The 24,603-nt window shown below is 38.7% G+C and overlaps 2 protein-coding genes across 3 annotated transcripts; both read right to left on the bottom strand.

Moving 5' to 3' along the window:
* Positions 1–1,218: 1,218 nt before the first annotated feature.
* On the bottom strand, positions 1,219–13,529 carry LOC120536680 (butyrophilin subfamily 1 member A1-like). 2 transcript variants are annotated; one of them, XM_039765119.1, is made up of 7 exons: positions 13,515–13,529; positions 10,637–11,345; positions 7,686–8,024; positions 7,190–7,486; positions 3,596–3,874; positions 3,383–3,478; positions 1,219–1,831 (listed from the first exon to the last, which is right to left on the bottom strand). In XM_039765119.1, exons 2-7 carry the CDS (start codon positions 10,671–10,673, stop codon positions 1,383–1,385), a joined length of 1,497 nt encoding a protein of 498 aa, XP_039621053.1. In that variant the 5' UTR covers positions 10,674–11,345; positions 13,515–13,529; the 3' UTR covers positions 1,219–1,382. The 2 variants fall into 2 exon arrangements, with proteins under 2 accessions (XP_039621053.1, XP_039621052.1); XM_039765118.1 differs by lacking the exon at positions 13,515–13,529 and having other exon boundaries at positions 10,637–11,568.
* Positions 13,530–13,855: 326 nt separating this feature from the next.
* Positions 13,856–24,281, bottom strand: LOC120536681. Its single transcript, XM_039765120.1, has 7 exons — positions 24,239–24,281; positions 23,660–23,788; positions 19,722–20,060; positions 18,752–19,048; positions 16,455–16,733; positions 15,406–15,495; positions 13,856–15,098 (listed from the first exon to the last, which is right to left on the bottom strand). Exons 2-7 carry the CDS (start codon positions 23,712–23,714, stop codon positions 14,680–14,682), a joined length of 1,479 nt encoding a protein of 492 aa, XP_039621054.1. The 5' UTR covers positions 23,715–23,788; positions 24,239–24,281; the 3' UTR covers positions 13,856–14,679.
* Positions 24,282–24,603: the final 322 nt, after the last annotated feature.

Here is a 24,603-nt window from a genome sequence, read left to right as displayed (position 1 = left end):
ATAATGTCTTTGTAATAGTGTTGATTGCACTGTACTTGTAATTAAAAGTGTGCTTTGTAAGAATAAAATTAATTTAATCTGAATTGTGGCATAAGTGTGTTTTGACTTATTGCAAATCCAGTTTACTATAGAGGACAATAGAGACAATGGAACTTCTTTTTATGTTTGATCTCAGCATGAGCTTCCTCTAAGGAACACTTAATGGAATCACATATGAGATAGCAGATAAAACATTTAGTGTCAGCGTCTGTTATGTTATGCGGTTCATGAAATTAATCAATGAACCAAAACAGCAATGAATGACATGGCCTGATCTCTGGAGTTGACTCTAAGTTATCTTATTAAGGTCTTACAAGACAAAAAATTATTATTATTATTATTACCCAGTAGTGGATTTGGGAATGTTATGTTAAACTGATTAATGAACGGACAAATGCATAGGTGTAGCCAAGGGGTTGATTTGTGCTTTGAACCCCTCCTACAATATATTTTATCACTTTCTCATGGCCCTATCTACACCTCTGGACAAATGTATTATCATTGTTACTGTTGTAGTTAATGTCATTATCCATGACTCCAAAGATCGACAGATGAGATTTGTGTACTTGTGCTCATATGTTTAAATTTGATGTATTGTTTAGAAATTTTTGTTGAAAGTCATCTTTACAGCAGATTTTTTTTTTTTTTCTAGTGCAGGCTGTATCACAATTTAGAAAATGTATTTAAATTAGCTCTATAGCTATGTTTCACTCTGAAACCCTGCCTAACTGAGTTCAGCAAACGAATCGTTAATGATTACATTTTAACTGGAAGAACTTGACATTAGACATAAATAAAAATTGATTAAATAAGTACAATAGAAGAAGAAAGCAACACATGCAAATAAAATATAAGCTAAGGAGGGCGCCCCAGTGCGATTCTGACACCGAGCTCAGCACCCTTGGCACGTTCCAGACTTTCTTTTTTTTAGTCTTCCTTGGTGTCCCAATTCCTCAGGGGCCGAGAATTTAGGAGGCAATTACTGTCTTCAATGACCCCTACCTCCCCACACTATTGAGGCAGCCCTACCTCTGTGTAGGGTCTCAATGAGTCAATTTTGTTTTGTGGTAACCTTAAAAATTACATTTTAATGTTATAATAATTTATTACAAGTTTTTAAAATGCATGTATTTTATATTTGATGTAAATGATCATAAAAATACTTTGTACTTCTACCTTAAAACAAACTTTTGGCTTTATTAAGCTGCTCATTTTACAGTCTGCACTGAATGAGTTTTATTTACAGTCCCATAATACGCAGTTGTCCGCACATCTCTCACGCCAACCTTCATGTGCTTAGATGATCGTCCACTTCTCAAAAAGCTGTGCAGAGGGACCTACTGTCACAGTTCATCAGCCTGCCATGTTAAACTGTTAGAGCCTTCATTCACCCTCACCTTCCTCTTCTTCTGCCTGGTTCTTATCCGTCCCGAGTTGGCTGACATGATGATGACTTTGCACTGGACTGTCACCTCCTCATCCTCCATCTCAGGTACAAATGTAACCGAGCTGAACATCTGGTCAGTCAGCAGGACAGCAGTCTGCTCAAGCAGTGAGCTTCCACCTTCATTTTGATCATTTTTGATGGACTCACAGTTCTGCAGACAGTATCGCTTTTCACCTGTAATTTCCTGCCACACTTTTCCTTTCCTTTTGATCCTCCAGGTCACCTTTTTAATTTTGCAGTCATTTCCAGTAAAGCAGCACTTCAAAGTGACTCTCTGGCCAGCATGGACTATTGAGGGAACTTCAATGTCAGACATGGCGAACCTCCAATTATCATAGACTTTGACTGAAAAAGAGAAAAGGGGCATGGGAATTAAAGACAGGTGTGAACCGAAGGATATGAAGTAGCAGGTGTGCAGCAAGCGGTTGTACAGAATTCAGCATCTCTATGAGTTGTCTCTTTATTACACTTTTTATTATGTATGTGGAGAATTTACAATTACATGAAGTGTAAGAGTGAAACTGTCTAACTACCTGGCCTATAAATGATCACGAGGCAGGTGAGTGAATAGCAAAAAATTAACACGAACAGAATAAGACAAAAATGTTTTAAGAGTTGCCAATAGATGGCGCTACTACGCCATCTTGGAAAACTCGAAGCTGAAAAACACATTAAAACATCTTGAACAGCCATGTCTGCCTAGTGACAAATAAGGTCATACAGTAAATGAGATAGTTGAACATTTTCTTAAAAAGCAATGTAACTTCTTTATCAATTTAAAATATACTGTAAAGAAGCTATTTTAACAATGATTTTCTGGATTAAATAAATATTATTCATTTTTGTAAACATATTTCAGTTTGCACAGTTCTGAAGTATGGAATAAAAACACCCTTTACATTTATATAATTATGGTTAACTCTATCGTGGTCTGAACAGCACTCTCTACTATACAATACTAATGTGTGAGTCCAGACCCTCTGTGCAATCTGATTGGTCAGTTTGGCTTTGGTCATGTGATTAAAAGAGAAAGTGCCAGGCAAAGGAGTTTGAGACACACAAAGAGGAATCAAGATGTAGGAGGCATGCTGAGAGTCACCATTAAAGAACAAGAAGTACAAATATAGACAGGATGCAAGTAAGGTGTCTTGAAATGATAGTGTCTGATAAGTAGGCCTTACGGGAACGCACTCGACAAGAGGATCAAGAGAGGCTCAGAAACATAAGGATGCAGAATAAAGATATTTAAGGTACAAGTAGGGCAAGAGATATCAATTATTTTAAAATTTGCTTGTTTCACAAGTAATGTGGCTAGTAAAAATGAAAATGTATTGGCTCTTAGATCCAAGACAGACTGGCAGCTGATTCAAAATCTGTACTAAACGAACAAACCAATGTTGGATCAGTTACACCAGCCTGAAAGTGACCCACTTTACAGTTTCAAAATGAGATTTTGCCCACGGGCCAAACACATTTACCTATCCCTGGTTTATAAGGCATTTTGATAAGGCGAAAAGTGTGGAAATGGTAATGTCACCCCACTGCACTGACAGCTATGGTGTAGTTTGTTTCTTTCTCTTTGATTGTCTTCTGCTTGAAGCCTAAATGTTGGCCTTAAAATATATATTGTGGTGACAGACATATCTGAAGATTCTCCTGGTATGGAAGACAGACATTCGTAGGTAAGCTAACATCATCCTACCTCATTTACCGTTCCTCTCGTGCTGTTTTCTCTTAAAAGTGTGGATTGTCCTTTCTAACTCATGCTATTAGGCTGATGATGACACGGCATTTTCCGAATATGATTGACTGTGGTTATACAAGAGCGGCCCTATCATGTAATGGAGGTCTTTAAGCAAAGCAGGTTACAGATTTAATTAGAAAACAAAAACTCACATGTCCTGTAAATGGCCTGAAACAGAAGATAAAGCATCACCAGTGAAAAGACCCCAGTAAGTATCCACGGAGCTGCATCAAGCGTCTTGGCCTCATCTGTTGAAAAAATGGAAATCGCAAAGTGAATCTCTTTAACGTGGGCCCCTTTTATTGCCTGCTCTGTGGTGGGCTGTTGCCTAGAATGATGGCCACGGTGGAAGATGGGAGATTCACCTTGAATAGTAAACATGACGTTTTTAGTCAGTGGCCCATCATGTCCTTCGATTTCAGCTTCACAAGAGAACTCTTCCTTCTCCTCTTCTGCAGTAGTCAGCCTGAGCGGCATCTCACTGGCACACTCTTTCACACGGTCGCACTCTTCTTTTCTTAAAACGTTCTTGTTTTTTTTCCAGCTGACAGTGACATGGCTGAAGAGACAGCCATCCAACGTACAAGTGACGTTCACCTTTTCATCTCTCAACAAAGTTCTTGTAGACACTCTGAGAGTTGGACCTGTGAATAAGTGAATGAGGTGTTAGTGACATTCAGGTCTGTCCAAAACCTTTGGGGAGCGATGTTCCTTTCTCTCAACCTCCCACAAAAACTTTGAAAACTCCTAAACACCTTTCTTAGTGAGTTCTGTGATTACAAATCGCACATGAAGAAAAGTTTTGTGTCAAATTCATGAAGCGGTATGCGTAAGGAAACATGGCTGTTTGAATCAGCACTACCATTCATAATGTGATATTATTTTATTCATAACCATTTGGGTGATACAAGCATGGCAGCGGCTGGTCAAACGTGCAGATGAGAATTTCATTGTACCCTGTACACACAACAATAACTCTGCAAGGAACTGATTACTCTACATTTTTTATCAAAACAAAACTTTACATTTTTGAATAGGCAAATGCTATTGTACACCTGAATATTGTTGCAAAGTGCGATAGACATAAGCCAAGATAAAACGGAATTAAACACGATTTTTTACCACCTGCTCCTCAGAATATTGTAGGAAGAGAATGACTAGACATTTATTCAAGTCCATTTCATGATAAGGCACTTGCAGTATAACTTTGGGGTTAGGGTTAGGGTGAGGGTTAGGTGTGATTTGTTACCATTTTAAATCAACACTAAATAAATCACCTTTGTAATTTGTGCTGGCTTCTGTAATAATATGGAGACCTGCCGCAGTCTGTGAACCCCAATTTCTCCTTGCACCCGTACTGTAGATGCATTTTGTGGTCCATGCATTCAGTTTTTCAAGAAACCATCCAATTAAATATCATGGGATAAAACATCTATTCATGAAACCTCAGTATACAAGGAAATACAATGGGGTGGTGTTCATGATTCCAACCCAGTTATCTCAATTAGAAGAGAAAAAAGAACAGATTTATGAAAGGAGAGAATCCATATTTATCATGGAAGTAGTGTAGATTACAGATGGTGTTCTTGTATTTCAGCCAACCATGACAAAAGGGTCAACATAAAAATGTACTTTCTTAACCCATTATATACAATGTACCCAATATATGCCAGCTCTTGCAATAACCAATGTGTTTCAAAGAAGCATTCTGATGACCTAACATAATAGGCCAATATAAATAACCAAATAAGCCAAATGTAAGTCAAATATGGAAAAACAACCAAAAAATGTAGTAAATTGTTTCATTTAACTGCCTGACTCCTAATTCTGCAAAAAACAAACAAACAAACAAAAAAATCCCTCACCACTTAATGTTACAATGATGTGTATGTTTGGACATTAAAGTTATCCTATTTCCCAGATAACCTGTGTGTTATGGGGGCTTCATTCATGATTCAGGTGTCTTTAATTCCTTTTGCTTTGTCAATATTATTTTGTAATTTTTTGTGTGGTATTATTTGGTTGATTTATTATCTTTTATTACTGTATTACGGTATTACATATTTATTGGTTCTTTGAGCCATGTACCCTATTTTATTTATGGGTACATCCACACTGCTACATTTTCATGTTGTGAAATGAAAATGATCTCCGTCCACACAGAGTTTTCATATCATTTACGGAAGGATCCCTGTCCACACCGAAATGCCTGAAGATGCATATGACGTAGACCTTTGCGTATACTGGGCACATGTGCATTGGCAGAAAAAAATTCCCAACCCTGTAAAAATCAAAAAATTTCTGTGTGCTTTGTGCACTTTCAAAAGCATCAGCACATACAGGACTGTGGTAATGCACTCACAGCATAGAAAAAGAAAGAAATTGTTTAAGGAGACGCAGTGAACTTCCCACTAATTGTCACACTAATGCACTAATCACAGCTGAAAGTGACAGAAAGTCTTCAGAATTGTCAACAGTAGTCTTGTCACTAACTAAAAAAACTGCAAATGTTTAAACAACACTTAAAAAATCAGCTCTGCGTTCATTTGCATGACGGCTGATTATAAGCGGTTTACAGCAATCAGTATGGAGTGGTGGCTCTGAGGCTAAAGATCTGTGCTGGTATCCAGAAGGTTGCCGGTTCCATTCCCTATCACTGCCAAAAAGAGATCCCACTTTTCTGGGCCCTTGAGTAAGACCCTTAACCTGTAATTGCTCCAGGGGTGCTGTACACTGCACTCTGACCCCAAGGGATATGTGAAAACGAAGTAATTTCCTTCAGAATTAATAAAGTTTAAAAAAAAATATATGTCTTTGCTCAACTGCACTGAGCTTTTGTGTCTGTTTCTGTATTCTTGTGACCTCAGCTGCACTCTACACTCGCCTGCTTCATTATGCACCTTGTTATTAATTTCGCTGTGGAAAGAAACCCTCATCCTTGAATGGCAACAGGACTAATCACAAAATTAAATCAACCGGAATATTATTTGCAAGACGCATTCAGGTAAACAGCACAGCAAGCACCATGTAAAGAAACTGTTCTATACCCACTACGTCAGAGTATAATTAAGGGTAAATTAATCAGAGAATGAAACATAATAATGAGTCAGATCCAATCAGGGAAGGGCCATCTAATAAGCATGAACCAACCAGAGCATGATGGGTTCAGCATTAACAAAAATGATCATTCTCACCCTTTCACACTGAAACACCGTACTGTTGTTTTTAGAAGCCTCCGGTGCTGGAGGACATTTTGGAAAATATTCAGTTTTTGTGAGTTTAAAAGTTTTGCAGGAGTGTGTATGAAAGGAGAAAATGCAGACAAATATCTGAGTTTTTAAATGAAAATCCCGGAGTGTGGACAGGGCCTAAGTTGAACCTAAGGGGCGGGGCCCTATGACTCTGGTAGGACCGCCCCCAGAGCATTATAAGCCTGAAACAGCTCCACAGCCAGCACTGAGGCATTGACTTCTGTGAATGATTGTTTGGTGCTCCACTGAAGTGAATGTTCAGTTTTATATGTGGTCTTATTTTTGATTCGCTGGTACTAAACTTTGTTTTGACATTGAATTATGATTGTAGATTTTGGTCTTGTTTAGGTTTGCCTTTAAGGTTTACCTTTATGAAATTAGTTTTGGTTTGTTGTTGCTTTTCTTTCTTTGAAAGTTTTTTGTAAATAAAGTCTCTTACTACAATGAAAAAATGTTTTGTCTATTATGGGCCAGGGATTTTACAGTTCCCTTCTTCCCTTGGTCCTTTTTGGCCTGTGCAGGCCATGAAATCTACTTCTTGAGCTTAGGCAAGTCTTGTTTTGTGCTGATGGGGCCTACGCTGTGTGCTCAGATGTTTATGAGAATAGAGATCTGACTTTTTATTTGAAGCCTACCACGTTTGTGAGTTTGGGGGATCTGACAAATCATAACACAGTGATCATATCTGAAAACTAAGGTGCCACTTACTGCAGATTTGGAAAGGGATCTTCACTTGGCCCCCATCTAAAGACACATGCTTCACCTGGCAGGACAGATCCCCACCAATATCATCACTGGAGGGCGTGTAGTTGTAGCGGCTCATTGCAACCAGAGTGCCATCAGGGGTGATGTGCCAATGCAGAGGCTCCTGGACAGTAAGAGGCTCCAAGTCTTTGAACCATTCAATAGAGATGTTTCTAGGGTAGAAGCCCTCAGCATGGCACTCGAGTGAGTTAGTCTGACCCATCAACACCAGAGGGGAAGTCACAAAGACTTTAGGAACAGCTGGAAAGAGAAAACATCTATGAATACTTGAGGTCAGCTAAACAACATAGTCACCTGACTAACTGCCCCAAACTCCTAGTGGTTGGCCTTTTAATATTTAGTCAGATGTTGGGATTCAAAGCCACAGTACTAACCATTGTGCCATCAAGTCATCTCTTAATCTGTTCATAGAAGGCAAGAAATGGAAAGCTGTCCTTACCTGTCACTTGAAGCCACAGTGATCCTTTTGACGTGTTTGTGGCATCATGCACTTCAAATTCGTAGTCTCCTTCATCTCCAATTGCAACGTCTCTGACTAGCAGTGAGGCGCTTCCTTTCTGCAGCTCGGTTTCCAACAAGTCTGCTTTACCGGTGCTTTTCATTTTCCCGTCCTTGTACTGTGCCAGCTCCACTCCATTGTGTTTCCAGGTGATGCTCACTTGCTTCAGGCCATTTTTACTATCTTTGAGAGTGAAGTTGGTGGGCAGAAGCACATCTGAGTGGAGGGGAGCGGTCAGCTCAGGGTGGGGTGCACAAAACTGGAATTTGGTGAATGCGACTAAAAAAGAGAAACAATATGGATTTCATTAAGCATTAACACTGCCATTTAATTAATGTTAATTTGATAGGGTGGCTTCTGGAGGGTTTACAATTAAAAACTACAGTTAACTTTGTAAAATATGAACGTTACATTCAGTGTTCAGAACATTTGCGTATAGACAAGTGGGCCAAGCAACAAGAAGACATTAGGTACTATTTTTAAAATTCCACGACCAGAATAAAATGGGAATTTCATTTTAAATTCAAATTACAGTACTTTGTACCTCGACAGAGATGAATGATCAGTCATTAAAAGTCAATGAGATTTTGGGGATCAAAAAAGGACAATATCTGCAGATCTTAAAAGTCAGATTCTTGAAAACATTAGCCATTTGAATAAGTGTGACAGTAAAGAGCTCATTCATGGCATCTCTGTACACCACCGGAGGGCTGCAGGTTTTCCTTTGTGACACTTTCTTAGCTCGTTGAGAGCTAAATATTTTTTCCACACAAAGCAATAGCATCATACCAAGATCAACATAACACATCGGTTGCTGTGTGTTGTGGCTGCTGTTGGTGCCAGTTCGCTATCGCTGGTGGTATTGACTGCACGTGGGGTTGTTGCTGTTGGGGCTCGACGGCCAGCAGGAATGCATGGTGGACTGGATGCCTGGCTGTCTTTGTGTGACGCAATCTTATTTGTATCTCTTGTCATCGTACGTGGCTGTCCTTCCTGGCGAACGTTGCCATAAGTGCATCGGCTACAAGAGCGTGTTGAGCATCACAATCAGCTAATGCTGGTTCCTCAGTTTCGTTTTTGATCTCCATCTCCAGAATCAAAATTGGAGCCCGACAATTCAGAGTCTGATTCAGCGATAAATACGCTAAACGTCGTCCACGGGGTACACATTCGCTTTGGTCTCTCACCAGACGTCGATGCCATTTTAGAGGTTGTTTTCTCCTTGCTTCTCACGCACACAGAGGGAATCGAAGTCAAATCAATGAAGTGGGCTTTCCTTCGAGCAAAGAGAGTTGAACTAAAATGTAATGGCAAATTTTGTTGAGGTTTACAGCAGATTATCGTCCTCTGGCCCTGAATTTCGAGAAAAGTCGACACCTGCCCTGAAAGAGTTAATCATTGACAAGTTTCTTCAGGTTAAATTGACTTCTTTTCCCTTCATTTGAATTGTTTCTTTTTTCCTTAAATAGCAACTAAACAAAAATGGGATATGAAGTGAGCCGAAAGATAATCAGCTAAGTTAGGTCTTCAAACTCATTTAATTTCATGACTGTGTGCTGCTTTTATTTCCAAAACTGCTGATTTTCTTTTTTCTAAGAACATCATCAAAATGCATAGTATCAGAACTAACAACAGAAACATTTCATGTGTCGCTCCTAGCTTAACGGATTGAGCTGTCCACCTCCATTCAGAATTCTGACTCCCTTAATGTGTTCAAGAAGTTGTGGCAGATGGCAGGGGCTCTTGCCGAGCTGGGACGAGTGTATAGTTGATGGGCCCGGGGGAGAGCGTCTCATTGCTTTATCTCCCTTGGAAACATAGAAGGCAGCCCCACTGTGTTGGTTACAAGAAATTATTTAATACGGGTCTCCTGCCTACCAACAGCCATCTAGGATGCCACTTGTGGTAATTAGGGGGTATACAGCCCCCCCAACCCCGGACTCAACAAACACAGAGGGCAAGTCCAGCACACAACACACCTTTATTCAGCTGTGGGAAACGTTTTTCCCTTGTTTCCTACATTATACACTACACTCTGGGAAGCACATTAACCAGAAAAACTTTCTTCTTTTCTTCCTCTCTCTCTCCTGTCACTTGTCCACCTCCACTCCTCCTTCCACTAACTTTGTCCTCCACCTCCCGACTTTGGCTCCTTTTATAGGGTACCCAGAAGTGCTCCAGGTGTCCGGTGATCTTCTTCTGGCAGCACTTCCAGGTGTGTAGTAGTAGGGCCGTGCAGGCTCGGCAGCACCCCCTGGTGGCACCCACAGAACCCAACAGGGTTGTAGCAAACTCCAGCTCACAGCGCACCCTGCGGGAATCTGTGGTGCTGTAGCAACCCAGGAGTGCTGCCCTCTGTCCTCCTGGGGGAGATAAAGCCCTGAAGATGCTCTCTCCCCTGCCCATCCATTATTCAGGCATCCCAGCCCTCTATTTGTCAAACTGACATTAGTTGTTATTGACCTGGGAATTACAGATCACTAGTATTTTTGTTTCTGAGTTCAACAATTGTGGTAAACAATATAGTACCCTTGTCCTGTCCTGTACTTGTTTCCCAAACAGTTCCCCGTTCTGATGTTTACTCATTTATGCTGTCCTCTTTTGCAAGTTGCTTTGGATAAACGCGTCTGATAAGCAAATAAATGTAAATGCCTTTGCACCCAACACTCCTGACCTTTCCTTCAACTTTTAAAGTCTGGATCCCAAGGTGCCTTTTCCATAAAATGAGCAACAGAGTCCTCTCTTCTAAGTCAGGGATTACATGTTACCCCCCTCAAGGTTAGAGTTTAGTCTTTAGTTCTTAGCAAATAAAAAGCAACCGACTTCCTAATTTCAAATCTATGGATTACTGGAAACAGAAGAATAAGCAGAAATCTTAAAGCAGAACTTACTGGATAGCAGTACAGTCAGTGTCCTCCATTTCTCCATACTGAACACTGCATTCTGTTTCAACAGGAGAGAAAAAACACGCAAAGAGCTGGAAGTCCCAGAGGCAAAGGTGCAAGAAAAATAAGAAAACAGAACATCTGATGAAAACAAAAGGTAAAAATAGCTGTTACAGTATAAAAATAAACATTTTTAAAAGACCGTGGGGATCCAAGCCTCTCCAAAGCACTCAAGAAAACTGCTTTCAGTGACGACACGCCCAGCGCATATCAGTTTCTTGTAGGAAAGTGTTCAAAGTTCACCTGGCGTTAACTCCAACTCCTCTCTAAGTTTACAATTAGGTGCATTTTTTTTGTTGTGAGGAAAAAGTCATTTTAAACACTAACTTACTTTAAATTCACTTTAAAGGTAACCAATGTGGCTGGGTGCAGAAATGACAGAATACAACCTTGGGACACCAACTGGGTCATCCCATTTAATTAAATAAAGTCCAACAAAAAGCAGACCTCTAGGTGTTTGTACAAGCAGCCCTTAGGGAAATAATAACAAACGTCTTTGGCTCTACACCACAGAACTGATGAAAATTTTACTGGAGTTCCTTTCGGCAGGCCTCTCTGATTGCAAAAGACGCCCCCTTCTGGGCAGCCGGGCTTATTATATTGCACAAACTGGAAGGGGCGTGGCCGAGGGCCCTCACTGGGTGGTTTCTCAGAGCTGTAGGGAGAGAAGGAGAAGAGAATGCTAGTGGCAGTGACCCCTCTCGCCCCGGCAGATTAATACATGCCTTGACCAAGCCTGTCAGGAGATTCTCTGACACCAGTAAAGTACCATATTTTTTGCTCCATAAGACGCACCTGACCATAAGATGCACGTAGGTTTAGAGGAGGAAAACAAGCAAAAAAAAAAATATTCTGAACCAAATTGTGTAATAATATATTTAATAAAATATAGCAGAATAATATTTCAACCATGTAAAGTCAACAGCCGTATTAAGAACCATCATCACTGTCATTAACAAATGAGGTTCAAGCACTCTTCTAGTTTTCTGGAAACCCCAAGAACTCGTCGTCGCTAGTGTCAGAATTTATGAAGCTCAGTTGCTCACAATCACTGATATCACTTTTTTTGCTATCTTCATATATGCTACTCAGATACTTCAGTTCCATCTAAGGCATTGCTAATGGCAGCTTCCACCTGCAGTTACAGACTCTTCAGTACGCGAGCGACTCTCCACGTTAGTGTTTAGATCTGGACAGTGTATGTCGCTGTACTTAGTATATAAGAACCAGATCGAATGTTATTTACCTTGATTTATATACTTACTTCCTACAGTGTAAAGTCACAAGTAGACTGCAGAGCTTCCTATGTTTGATCGACACGGGCATGCTCAAAAAATACGTGTAATGCCACGAAAAGTGTATGCAGACACTTCAGTTCGCAAGCAATGGTACAAGAATGCAGTCAGACTTCTTTTTTGGGGACATACACCATCCAGATCTAAACACTAGTGTGGAGAGTCGCTCGCGTACTGAAGAGTCTATAGCTGAAGGTGGAAGCTGCCGTGGCTGTACTTTGTATATTAGAGCCAGATCAAATGTTATTTACCTATTTACCTTGATATATTTACTTACGTAAAGTCACAAGTAGACTGCAGAGCTTCCCATGTACATATACAAAGTACAGCGACGGCAAAAGTGCGACATGCATTCTTTCTCTGATGTGGAACCCTCGTCATCATCTCAGTCAGGTCAGGTAATACACATCACGGTCTGTGATGCAATATTTGCTCCATAAGATGCACAGACATTTCCACCCTTCTTTTGGGGAAAAAAGTGTGTCTTATGAAGCAAAAAATACAGTAATTAATTTCATTTTCTGGCTTTGTTTTGACTTCAACTAGTTGAACGATTTTTTAAAAAAATCAATAAAACATGACAAATAATCATACCGTTTTTAAATACAAATGTTTAAAATATAAATTAGCCACTAAAAGTTGAAAATATAGTTTTAGAGCCTTTAAAGATATAAATAGTATACAAAATTTTTAAAACCTTAAAGCACAATTTTAACCACTTTGAAAATGTTTAACTTATACTGGCAAAGCTGCACCCAATCTGTGCAAGCTTTTTTTGCCGACAGAAGCTGAGGGTGGCCAAGGCTAATGAGGAACAGCATGGCATCCACTTGCTTTCTTTGTGCTGTTGGATGCCGAGGATTCAGAAATATTCTGTCTGTTCAAAAGTGTAGGCCACTGTTGTAACAAAGAAATGTATAAAGAGCAGCAGAGTGCTAACATTACTTTAACCGAGACAGAGATAAGACACAATAATTCAAAATGAAATGCATGTTAGCCATTTCAGAATATCTAAGTCATCTTTTCATGGTTACCATATTATTTGTCATCATAGACCTCTGTTATATCACAAACTTTGTAATTTCAGTTCTGCATGAAAATATTTGTGTTGGTCATCACTACAAACTACATGAGGTAACTAACGAATACAAATCTATTTTTTGATGGAGTATGCTTTTAATAAAATTGTTTGCTATTATATTATGTCCTAAAGACATGCATTTTACATGGATTCTAAAATGTTATTTGACTGCACTGGAGAGGAGTCCCAAGAAAATATACAAAATGACCCATAACAGAGAGGATTACCATCAACCCATGGCTTGTGTAAAAAAGGGCAATAAAAAGAATCTTTATCAAAAAAGATTAATTAATAAAATTGGAAAATATAAGAAACTACTCAGAAATATAACAAGGCAAAAAAAAAATCTCAATACATAAAGTAGTAAACAAAATCCAAAGACACGTAAAATTTCCAAGAAATCAAGAAAATTGCTATAAGAAAAATACAATACAAAACTCTCTCCTACCAAAGCACAGTCAAATGAACCACAAGGAACTTGTTTATCCCAGCCTGCCATTTATACGCTGGGGGTGTGGCTCCTTGTTGTGAGATATTGGTGTCCCCGCCTCTTGGAAACCCACCCACAAACCACATGGATCATCAGAGAACAAGATTACCCACATAGAAACTGAAAATTTGAAAAATAAAATAAAATTGACTGAGAACAGATAATTAATTAGACAAACAACAAACACATCAGTATATAGTATAGTAATCAATTCATCAAAAAATACATAAAAAAGAATTTTAAGCATAAACTAAGGAAGAAACCCTGGCTTAAAAGTTATAGTAGGAAAAAGTATACAATCTGAAAACACATGAGTAAGAGGTGGGACTTGTGTTGATTGCAGATACTAGACCCTCAGACTGAGATTGAGTAACGGTGGCCCTTGGTTATTGAAGCCTCTGTACTAAATTAGGTATTATTCGAAAAATACTTGATTCAGGAACTGTAGCAGAATTATGCATGTGCTTTAAAATAAATAAATAAATAAATGGAATAAAAAATATATATTATCAATCAACTGTCATAGCTGCTTATACCAGTTAAGGGTCACATGGTAGCTAGTGAACATATTGGCACCAACAGAAAATGTTGAACTGTTTTTCGTAGTGATTGGAAAACTGATCTCAATTTTACAAAATCTTTGGATTAGTTTTGCATGTTAATCTGACTGGACAAATATTACATTGATTTAAATGTGTTACATTGGTTTATAAAATATTTTAGGGGGAAAATGCTGAGTTGTTTAACATTGATTCGTATTTAAGTAATATACTACAGTATTTCCATTTTCAATAAACTCATCTGGTCCCATGTAATGTAACCAAAAGATGGTTCCCAGGATTAAAGGTGGACCCTGCCTGAACATGAAGGGGACCATGATGAGACACCTTGAGTCTCTGAAGTGCAGAGTCTACATTCAGATGAAGAGCTTCTCAATAATTCCTAAATATCTACTAGATGTCACCAGTGAGATGATTTTTTGTTGTTAGGCATCCTTTAAAAATTAAAAAGTGAAAGTCAATAATTGACTTGCTTGTTATTTGAGCAGCAGCATACTAAAGGTGGCCTTGCTCAATGCGTATATCCTCCTTAATAAGATGTGAGTGTGTATAAAGTCATCTTTCTACTCTCCCTGTCTCAGCACTGGGACAAGAGCTTCCTTCTTCTTGGTCAGTGTTCTCCTAGTAATGGCAGACACAACTGTAACTTGGCACTGGACAGTCAGAAACTGATCCCGTTCCTTGGGCTTATAAATGGCAGAGCTTGTTTCCTGATCGCTCAGCAGGACAGGTCCCTGTTTGTCTCGTAAGGGTCTTCTTCTTGAGTTGTCACGTACAGCATACTCTCTACTGTGTACATCATCATGTGTGCTGTCATCAGCTGGGATTTCTTCCCACTCTTCTCCATTCACTTTGCACCTCCATTTTGCTTCTTTAAATTTCCACTGTTTTCCAGAAAAGCTGCAAGTCATGATGATCTTCTCATCTATATGGATTACATCAATGTCCGACATGGTGAAACTGCTGTTGTGATAGATTTGACCTAAGAAGGAGAAAAGAAAACAAATGAGCTATCTGCAATATAAAGATTTCAGGAAATATAACATGGTAAGAGGCATAACAGATAGGTTCAGTGTAAGAGTGTAGCAAATGAAATTGAAGCCCAGCCTGGTCACAGGGTTTGCACTTTCTTCTCATGGATGTGTGGCTTTTGTTTAGTTTTCCTTCCTGTCCATTCCAAACTGCCTTTAAGCAATTTTTTTGCCATCTGCATGGCGTTTCAGGGATAAGAACTTAACCAGGGTCATAATTATCAGTTGAAATACTAGCGAAGAAATGAAATGACTCACCTGCTTTGTAAACTGCCAGACTCAGTAGGACTGGCAGTAGTTGGATACTTCCAAATATCCAAAACAATAAATTGGATGGCTCACCTTTACCTGAAGGAACAACAAGAATCATCAAATCAAAATTTTCTTCACAAGGTCCTATACAATCAACAGTCTTTAGTGGCAAAATCACTAGCAGAGACTTCATTTGATCAGGGACTGTAACACATGACCCTGTCTCTTTTTTGCCTCTCATTCCCAAAAATGTGCAGATTGTCACTACTGACAACTTCAAAAAATTCAAATGAGGTTGAATGTGGCAGCAGAAGAATTCATATTCTTATGTGTACTTATTATTTAGTATTTATATATTACATTTAAATGTGTATATGCTCTGAGTGTGTCTTGGGTGGAGCCCCAAGAGGTGTGGCCACCTTGACATCACTACTGAAGGACCGCCCTCAGCGTTCAAATGTGAGGCAGACGAGTTTGTCCTTCAGTGGTTCGGTGATGTTTGGGATTACATATGTTTGGTAGTATTTGAATTTTCTGGCTTTCGATTCATTGGTTCTGTTTTTTATAATTACTGGATTTGGTTGCATTGGATTGCCTATTTTGGAAAATCATTTTTGTCTTTTATTTATGCATTTTTTCTTTTTTCCCTTTTTTCAATATACAGTAAATTCTTCTTTTATAAAAGTTATGTTCAGCTGTCTTATCGAGCCAGAGGTTTGACAGTTCCTCTCCCTTGAAATGCATTTTGTATATTTTGAGATAAAAAAACACCACGGCCTAGGGTAAAGCCATATTAGGTCAGGCCAGTGAAGACCTATTGTGTGGGAATTGTTTGGACGCTTTACACCATTTTGCTGTTTGTGTTACCTTTTCATTACAAAACCCACAAGATCCCCCTAAGTAAATATGACACATATCAACAGCATCCATGGCCTCTCTTAAATGCTGAAATGACTGCATAGCCCTGAAGGAAGTCTTCTTTATGGATGAGTTGTTAATCCTACTGCATTCATTACAATACATTAAGGTGAGAGAAGAAAAATTGGCTTTGTCACCTTGTAGATTTAGCAGGACACGTTCAGTCAGTGGCTTGCCAAGTCCGTCTACTTCAGCCTCACAGGAGTAGTCCACATCTTTTTGTGCTGCAGTGCTTATCTTAAAGGTGGTCTCACTCTCACATTCCTTTGTTCCACGGCATTGCATCACAGTGAAAGTCCTGTTATTTCTTTTCCAACTCACAAAGGCTCTACTAAAGTGGCAGCCGTCCAACTTGCATGTAACTTTCTCTTCTTTGCCTTTAATCAGAGTTCTGGGTGATACATCAATGGTCAGCTCTGTAAGTAGAAGATGCAAACAAACATATATGGAGTGTTGAAGCTCTGGTCAATGCAGGCCCTTCCTCAGATACAGGTTACAATAGTGTGAACTTAGATGTGTTTGAATCATAAGCTGAATATATTGGTGTGTATCAGATCAGGTAAAGCTCCATACAGAAATGTATGTACATGTATTTGAGAACGTTTGGTGAAACACAAATAAGTGTTATGGCTGTTTTGCCACAAACAAACCATAGTGTCAGTAATAATGATGATGATATAAGAAGGAAAAACCATACCTTATTTTCCCTCATTTTATTCTTTAATCAAAAATGTAAATCTGAAAATTCCTTTCATTTTCATTTTTTTGTTTTTGCTTCAAAAATGAAATTTCAAATGCCAAAAAGTACACGGACTGTGTGACCAGGAACTCACCATCTCTTTAGCTACATACATGTACAGTTGGACTCCACATGGATTTTGACTATCGGGTACTTCTTTCAAAATGTTATTTTAAGAAATGCAAACTATAATTACTTATATACCTTCCACAAACCAACAACTAACTGTTGTGCTGAGGTGGAAAAAATAGCACAAGATGAAAATGGATCCATAGAACAGACATGATCGATGGCCATAACCCAGAATTCAACAGACTGACCACCAAAACCGTTAGAAGTCCGTTGAGAGCAAGAAGGTTGTTAACAAAGTACAGAACAACAGTAGTATTTACTTTTTTTGAAATGCAAAGAGTTTGGGAGTTATCCGCAGTCTTGAATAGAAACTTACCATATATACTCGCGTTTAAGTTCTCCCATCTATAAGTCGGGGCTTGATTTTACAGTATAATTTCCCGGATTTGTATAAGTCAAATGCAGAAAACTCACATTAATGGTCCAATGGCCCACCATGGAGCATGCTGCCTTTTTTTTTTAATGTATTGTGCCTACGTGACCACACGGTAATACTTGAACTATTCCAAAGCGATGTTTGCACTGTTTTGTGTTTTTTGTTTTCTCACACACTCATACACCTTTATCGTAAGAGCATCCTTTATCTACGACATTCAATCAGAAGAAAATATGAAGCTGGTTTTAAATTAAAAGTCTTTGAAGTGGTGAAAGAAATTGGTAACTGCGCTGCTGCAGCAAAATTCGATTGGTCTGAGAAACTCTTGTGAGATTGGAGTAAGCAAGAAGATGTAAAAAAAAAATTAAGTGTCGCATTTTTGAACAGGCGTACAAGTTGGGGTCTGATTTTATGATCGATTTTTTTGGGTTTCAAGACCATACTTATACGCGAGTATATACGATGTACTAATTAGTGACCTTTAATTCTATCACCTCTATGACATTGTATGCTGAGCATATCCAGGTTGGAACCAAGGTAACTCATAAACAAATGACTGTGCCCATAAGCAAGCAAAAATGGTGTTGAAATGGTTAAAATAAGAATACAAAAAAGGCTGAAATAATTTAAATGCAACGACACTACATCAAATCAATTCAAAGTAAACATCACTTGAGGTGGACTCTGACGTCATTAAAGTTATTTCAGCCACCACAAGCCCATGTAGCCTTGGCTTATAACTAAATGATATTGTAAAATATTCTACAAATGACAAATTACATTCTACCGTCCCTGATATATTGAATATGACACATTGCTACCAAGATACTGTATGTCATAATTTTGATTAAGTAAATAAAATGCAAATTTACTGTAAATGCTCTAACTTTCAACACAGTTAAACATTTAACTACAGTAAACCCCCAGAAGTGCTCGATTGTTACAAATACACAACCTTTCAATCCGCCAAGTTGTGCTGTGTATCATTGAACTGCACTTGCTTTGAGGAACACCTTTAGAGGGTGTATGCTGTGAAACGGTGCTGTACAAAAGAATTATTGATTCATTGACATTTGGAAAAATATACTTTTTGCAAATATCACAAATCTAAATTGTTTTTGTAACTGTAATATAATTGAAAATACCAAAAGACCCATCTGTTTATTTGAATATAATTTTAAACTTACTGCAAATCTGAAAAGGAATTTCTACCATGTGTCTGAGCTGCGACCCAGACATCACCTGGCAAGTCACATTCCCACCAATATCAGAGCTAGTGGGGGTGTAGTTGTAGTGATTCACTACGCTGAAAGTGCCATCTGAATTGTTCTTAAAATGAAGAGGTTCCTGTATTGGAAGTGAAATGGAGTCTTTGAACCACTCAACAGAAATGTTTCTTGGGTAAAAACCTTCCACTAGGCACTCAAGAAAGTTTTCTTCATCCACTAACAACAGAGATGGTTTCACAAAAACTTTAGGAGTAGCTGGAAAAGAAACATATAGTTAAAAAAATTAATTTGCCACTTGGAACAAGGACATGTGCATGTTGATAAAAGTCTATCTATCATCTAGTACTTTTCCTATCTATCTATCTATCTATCTATCTATCTATCTATCTATCTATCTATCTATCTATCTATCTATTTAATCCTGCCTACTATACCAAAATCTATCTATCTATTATGTAGTGTCTTTCCTATCTATCGTTGCAATTTTGCCAACTATGGTAAAATATCTACCTATCTATCCATCTTTGTAATCTTGCCAACTACGCTAATATATCTATCAGGGGCATCAGGCAGCACCTTATTGACAGTCCTAAAAAGGGGCAAGCTTGCTACACTTTTTCAAATGTGAAAACTATGCAGGAAAGTAGTTATGGAATTACGCAGTTTGTCATTATCTGCGTTTTCTAGCTGGGTAATCTGACATCCCTAGACAATGAGATCAGCAACTTTATTCATCAAGTTTGACATCTTCTTTGACTAGAATTAGTGTAATGTAATGCCGGCTTTACTTTTAGCTTTGCCATAGACTTATTCATGCCATTTGACCTGTTTGTCCACTCAACAGAATAAATGCTGGTTGCTTCACTCATGTTAAAGTATTTTAAGATATTTTTCCATACATGACAAAAGAGAGTGGAGTGGTCCTCACCTGTAATTTTGAGTGACACATTGCCACTTCTTGTGTTTGGAGCCTCATGCACTTCACATTCGTAGTCTCCTTCATCTGAAACGGTGACATTCCTAAGAAGCAGTGAAGCGTCACCTTTTGGAAGTTCATTGATCAACAGCGCCGCCCTGCTGGTGTCTTTCATTGTCTCAGCCTGGTACTGAGCCAGTTGAATGCCATTTCTTTTCCAAGTTATAACTACAAACTTCAGTCCATTGTTGCTATTTTTCACAGAAAAGGTGCAGGGCAGCAGCACATCTGTGTGCAGGGAGGCGCTCACCTCGGGGTGTGGAATGGAAAACTGGAATTTAGCAAGCACTTCTAAAAGGAGAAAATTAGGTATTGAAAGAAGTTAAGTTCCATGCTGTCCAATTTTAACTGTTGTGATATTTAAAAATCAGTATTAAGATACTATTTTAGAACTAATTGATTTCACACAAGATGATATATCTAGTGCTTCTAGATATTTTGTAGTAGCAGCATTAAAAAGAAACCATAGAGTATACAGTATCAATGAGGCCAGAACATCACCGCCTAAGAAAACAGAAGAGATGGGGATTCTGGCACTTATAATGTACCTGACTATCATCTGTACATTGCTTCTCCTAATGTCATATATACTGTGGATTACGGCTAAAATCCAGACTGGGACCAAAATAGCCTAATGTTATAAGCAGAAAAACTTTTCAGCTCCATGTTAGGGGGTTGAATGTATTGTTTTTCATATAACATGCTACACATGATGCATCTTTGAATGTCAAGTATGCATACAAATACTCATTGAGATCTTTGAACCCAATTTTTCTGTACATCTAGAGTAGATCCCATTGGTGCCCAGTATGGCAACAAACACTGAATAGAGTTTCACATTCGCTCACACTGAACAAATTAGGAATGACTTATTTAACTGCTCTGTTCATTTTTGGATCTGTGAACAGTCAATAACTTATATACCTTTAAAACATGTAATACAAATGAAAAATGCATTTATGAAAATTGGCTCCTGCCTGGCACCAAATGCTGTTGCGCTGTGCTTCTTTCCCAATGACCATGAATTTCATTAAATGAAATTTCTTCACTGCGGTAGGCTGGCACCCTGTCCAGGGTTTGTTTCCTGCCTTGAGCCCTGTGTTGACTGGGATTGGCTCCAGCAGACCCCCGTGACCCTGTAGTTAGGATATAGTGGGATGGATAATGGATGGATGGATGGACATTTCTTCCAATAAGAAAGTCACTGACGGCTTTGACTAGGAAACTTTCAGTTTCAGAAAAATTAAATAATTTACCTGTACAAAACAACTATGAACTATAAAAACACCTCAAAAAGAAATAAATAATAAAATAAAATGTGCTTCCTGCCTACTACACCACTGAGATCAACAGTAAACCACACAGATCCTCTAGTTTAGGCTTCAGCTCAGTCTGTTCACCAAAACAATCAACACGGGTGTGAAATGTTTATTGCTTGCTTGTTGCTATTTTGTTTGTACCCTTTGGTTGATATCAGAGTACGATGATAATTTCTTAATAGGTGAAGCCACTGGCATTTTAGAAAGTATGCTTCCTGCTTAGCAATGCAATAACAAGGCCAAAACAGTTTGTTTAGGTTGTACCATGCATTCAGAATGCTTCACGTTTCACATTTTTTTGTGTTTTAGCCCTCTGTTTAGATTAATTTAAATTAATTTTTTCTCTGATCAAACAACACTCAATACCCCAAGATTACCAAGAGAAAATAAGATTTTAGAAATTTTTCAAAGATATTCAAAATAACAAACTGAAATATCCCATTAACGCAAATATTTAGACTCTTTACTCAGTATTTAGCTGCAGCCATTCCGGCCTGGAGTCTTCTTGGGTCTGACAAGCAAGCTTCATACAACTGAATTTTGGGATTTTCTGAAGATCCTCTCAAGCTCTACTTGGTTGGATGGAGTCAATCAGTAGGCCGCTACTTTGGGGTCTCTCCAGAGATGTTTGATTGTGTTTAACTCTGGACACTGGCTTGGCAACTCAAGAACATTCCCAAAGACTAGTCTGTGACAAAGCTGTCTTTGCTTTGTGTAATGTTAGTTGTACGTTCTGCCCAGTCTGAGGCCCTGAGCTTTCTGGATCTACCTTCTTTAAGGATATCTCTGTACTTTGCTCCATTCAGCTTTTCCATTTACACTGTCAAATCTCACAGTCCCTTCTGCTGAAAAACAACCCCACAATATGCTACTTCCACCACCATGCTTCACTGTTTGAATGGTATTGCACAGGTGATGAGCAGTGTCTGGTTTCTTTCAGGCACCACACTAGTTTTGCTTTCACCACCCCAGAGAATCTTGTTATTCCTCAGTCTCAGTCTTTTAGATACCTTTTAGCAAACTCCAAGCTGACTTCTGAGAAATGAATCCATGCATTTATTTCTAGTAGGATTGACTACTGCAATGTGGTGATCACTGGATGTTCAAACTTTTCTCTATACAGCCTACAGTTAATCCAAAATGCTGCTGCAAGAATTATTACAAGAACAAGAAAATACGAACACATAACTCCAGTTCTTAAATCCTTACACTGACCCCCGGTTAAGTTCAGGGCAGATTTCAAAATCCTTCTTTTAACATATAAAGCATTAAATGGCCAAGGTCTGGCTTACTTGTCTGAACTTATCATGACTTACAAACCAGAGCGCACATTAAGATCTCAAGATGCCAGTATGCTTAGGATTCCAAGAATTAATAAAATAACAGTGGGAGGTCGAGCTTTTAGTTACAGGGCCCATAAACTGTGGAGTGGTCTGCCTGCTACAATAAGAGATGCCCCTTCAATCTCAGCTTCCAAATCCCAACTGAGTTTAGCACACCCTGACTAGAGCTGCTGATTAACTGTACAGACTGCATCTCTCTTGTCAGTCATTAACACTAAAACATAAGTAATATGATAGTTATAATTGGAAACTAACCCTCACCTATTCTGTTTCTCTTCTCGGTACTCAAATGTGGCACTTGGTGCCACGGCCCACCTGCCACGTTGTTCTGTAAGCCTATAGTAAAGTCATCTCTGATGGAGGATCACAGGAATCATCAGGTAGAAGGGTCCTTTCATCTGATTGGCTGGCCCTGCGCTGACTCAGCTGTGGAATGGCCAATGGGGCAGCAGCTTGATGGCTGAGGTCTCCAGGACTCCAAACAAATCCAAATCTTATGATATCATTAATTTCTTCCTCAGGTCGTTTTCTTTGTGGAGACTGCATAATTTTCCGATGACTTTCATAGTTTTCCTTCCACATCTCAAACAATATGCAGGCTGGATTATTTGTCAACTCTAAATTTGTACTTTAGTGGCACATGAATGAATAGGTGGTGTTGAACTGGTCCCCTGTTTATGGCTGATTTCTTGCCTTGTGCCTGATGCTACTAGGATAAGCTCCATTTCACCCACCCCATGACACCAGTCTGACTGAGGCTGGTTTTCTGTGCGATGTTATGAATGTACAACTAATTTTAGTTAAGAAAACATCTGAGTGTGAAATGCATTTTTACAAGTAGAAGGTGTTGGCCATGTTTGACAGACATTTACAGATTCCAGCACAATTAATTATAGGCTGTTTCATAAAAATTGCCTCACCTTCTCAGTACGGTACTTGAAGTTAAAATGCCTGCTTTTATGTATTTTGAGTTCCTCCTCTTAAGCGAGAAGCTCACATAGGACATCTCAGTTCTACACTGTGCTTTTCATACAAGAAAGTTGAATCAGAATAGGGGTGTAATAATGAAACATTTTTAAACACTTTAAACGAGATTACATTTTTGGATCAACACATACATTTACAAAATAATAAAAATCAAAATAATATAAGCAAATATTCTGAAAGTGTGGAAACAGAAAAAAGCACACATAATTTAAAAAAAAAAAAACAAACTACATGCTTATACCTGGTAGTAGGAGGATAAACAGAACTCTCCATGTTCCCATTCTGGAAGAAGCCATATAGAGGTGCTGAACGTGAAAGGCTGGAGGAAGATTGAAGCTGAAGCGTTGAGGCTCCTGAGCTTGTTTGTAAACTGAAACAAAAAAATAAATAAATAAAAACATGCTGGAGTAATAAGGAGGAGCAATTGAGCCAGAATAAGAGAAAGGAGTGGAGATAGTGGGTGTGATTTGGCAGGAGCTACGCCTTTTCATTCTTTCTTTCTTTTTCCATTGATCATTCTTTGGAGTTGGCACTTAAATTTTGTGTAACCACAAAGGGACACTACCGAGCCCCAACCCACAGACACATACTTCTTCTCTGGCACATATACATGTTATGAAAAAATAAAAAAACTTCACAAATGCATTCTCAAACCCCAGGAGAAGCACCAGAATGATTGCTCCTGTAACTTTTGTGAATTTTTTTTCACTGTGTGCAGAAGAAGGAAACAAAATTTAATGCCCCACCTTCTGTGGCTGACGCCCACCTAATTATTTGGGAGTGTGCTATCAAAGTTACAAACAAAATCAAAGCCAAATACCAGTGTAAAAATGTCTTCCTGCTTGTATGTTGAAGTCAAGGAAAACAACATGTTAGCCCTAAAAGTCTCATGAAAAACTTTTTTCACCAGGAAAATATGGCATTGTGGGATAGCAGTTAAAGGTTTGGACCTTGAAGTTCTGGAAAAAAAAACACTACCCACTAGTAGAGGGTTTAAATCCCACTACTGACACCATCTGAGCACAAGTAAGTCACCTCACCTGTATGCTGTCTAAATCTTCAGATGCAAGATGTCAGTTTTACTGTTATACAACATTGAATCGCAGTGGATTCAGTTTGGCTTTTTGACACTGATCAACAGAAAAGACTCTTTGCTGTCAAAGTGAAAATAATTTGGTCAAAATT

Source organism: Polypterus senegalus, chromosome 10 (genome assembly GCF_016835505.1).
Source record: "Polypterus senegalus isolate Bchr_013 chromosome 10, ASM1683550v1, whole genome shotgun sequence".
Taxonomy (NCBI): Eukaryota; Metazoa; Chordata; class Cladistia; order Polypteriformes; family Polypteridae; genus Polypterus; species Polypterus senegalus.
Note: the sequence above shows the minus strand (reverse complement) of the source record. Positions and strands in the feature narration are given on the sequence as shown.

What these genes read in the sequence shown, in the direction of transcription:
- LOC120536680 (XM_039765119.1), bottom strand. Translation starts at nt 10,673, where the DNA reads ATGGAGAAATGGAGGACACTGACTGTACTGCTATCCA. An exon ending in ACTGACTGTACTGCTATCCA is followed by an intron (nt 8,025 to 10,636) that starts GTAAGTTCTGCT and finishes TCTCTTTTTTAG; the next exon opens with TCGCATTCACCAAATTCCAG. An exon ending in ACTGTGGCTTCAAGTGACAG is followed by an intron (nt 7,487 to 7,685) that starts GTAAGGACAGCT and finishes TTCTCTTTCCAG; the next exon opens with CTGTTCCTAAAGTCTTTGTG.
- LOC120536681 (XM_039765120.1), bottom strand. Translation starts at nt 23,714, where the DNA reads ATGGCTTCTTCCAGAATGGGAACATGGAGAGTTCTGTTTATCCTCCTA. An exon ending in AATTCCTTTTCAGATTTGCA is followed by an intron (nt 16,734 to 18,751) that starts GTAAGTTTAAAA and finishes TTCTACTTACAG; the next exon opens with AGCTGACCATTGATGTATCA. An exon ending in TCTGGCAGTTTACAAAGCAG is followed by an intron (nt 15,099 to 15,405) that starts GTGAGTCATTTC and finishes TCTCCTTCTTAG; the next exon opens with GTCAAATCTATCACAACAGC.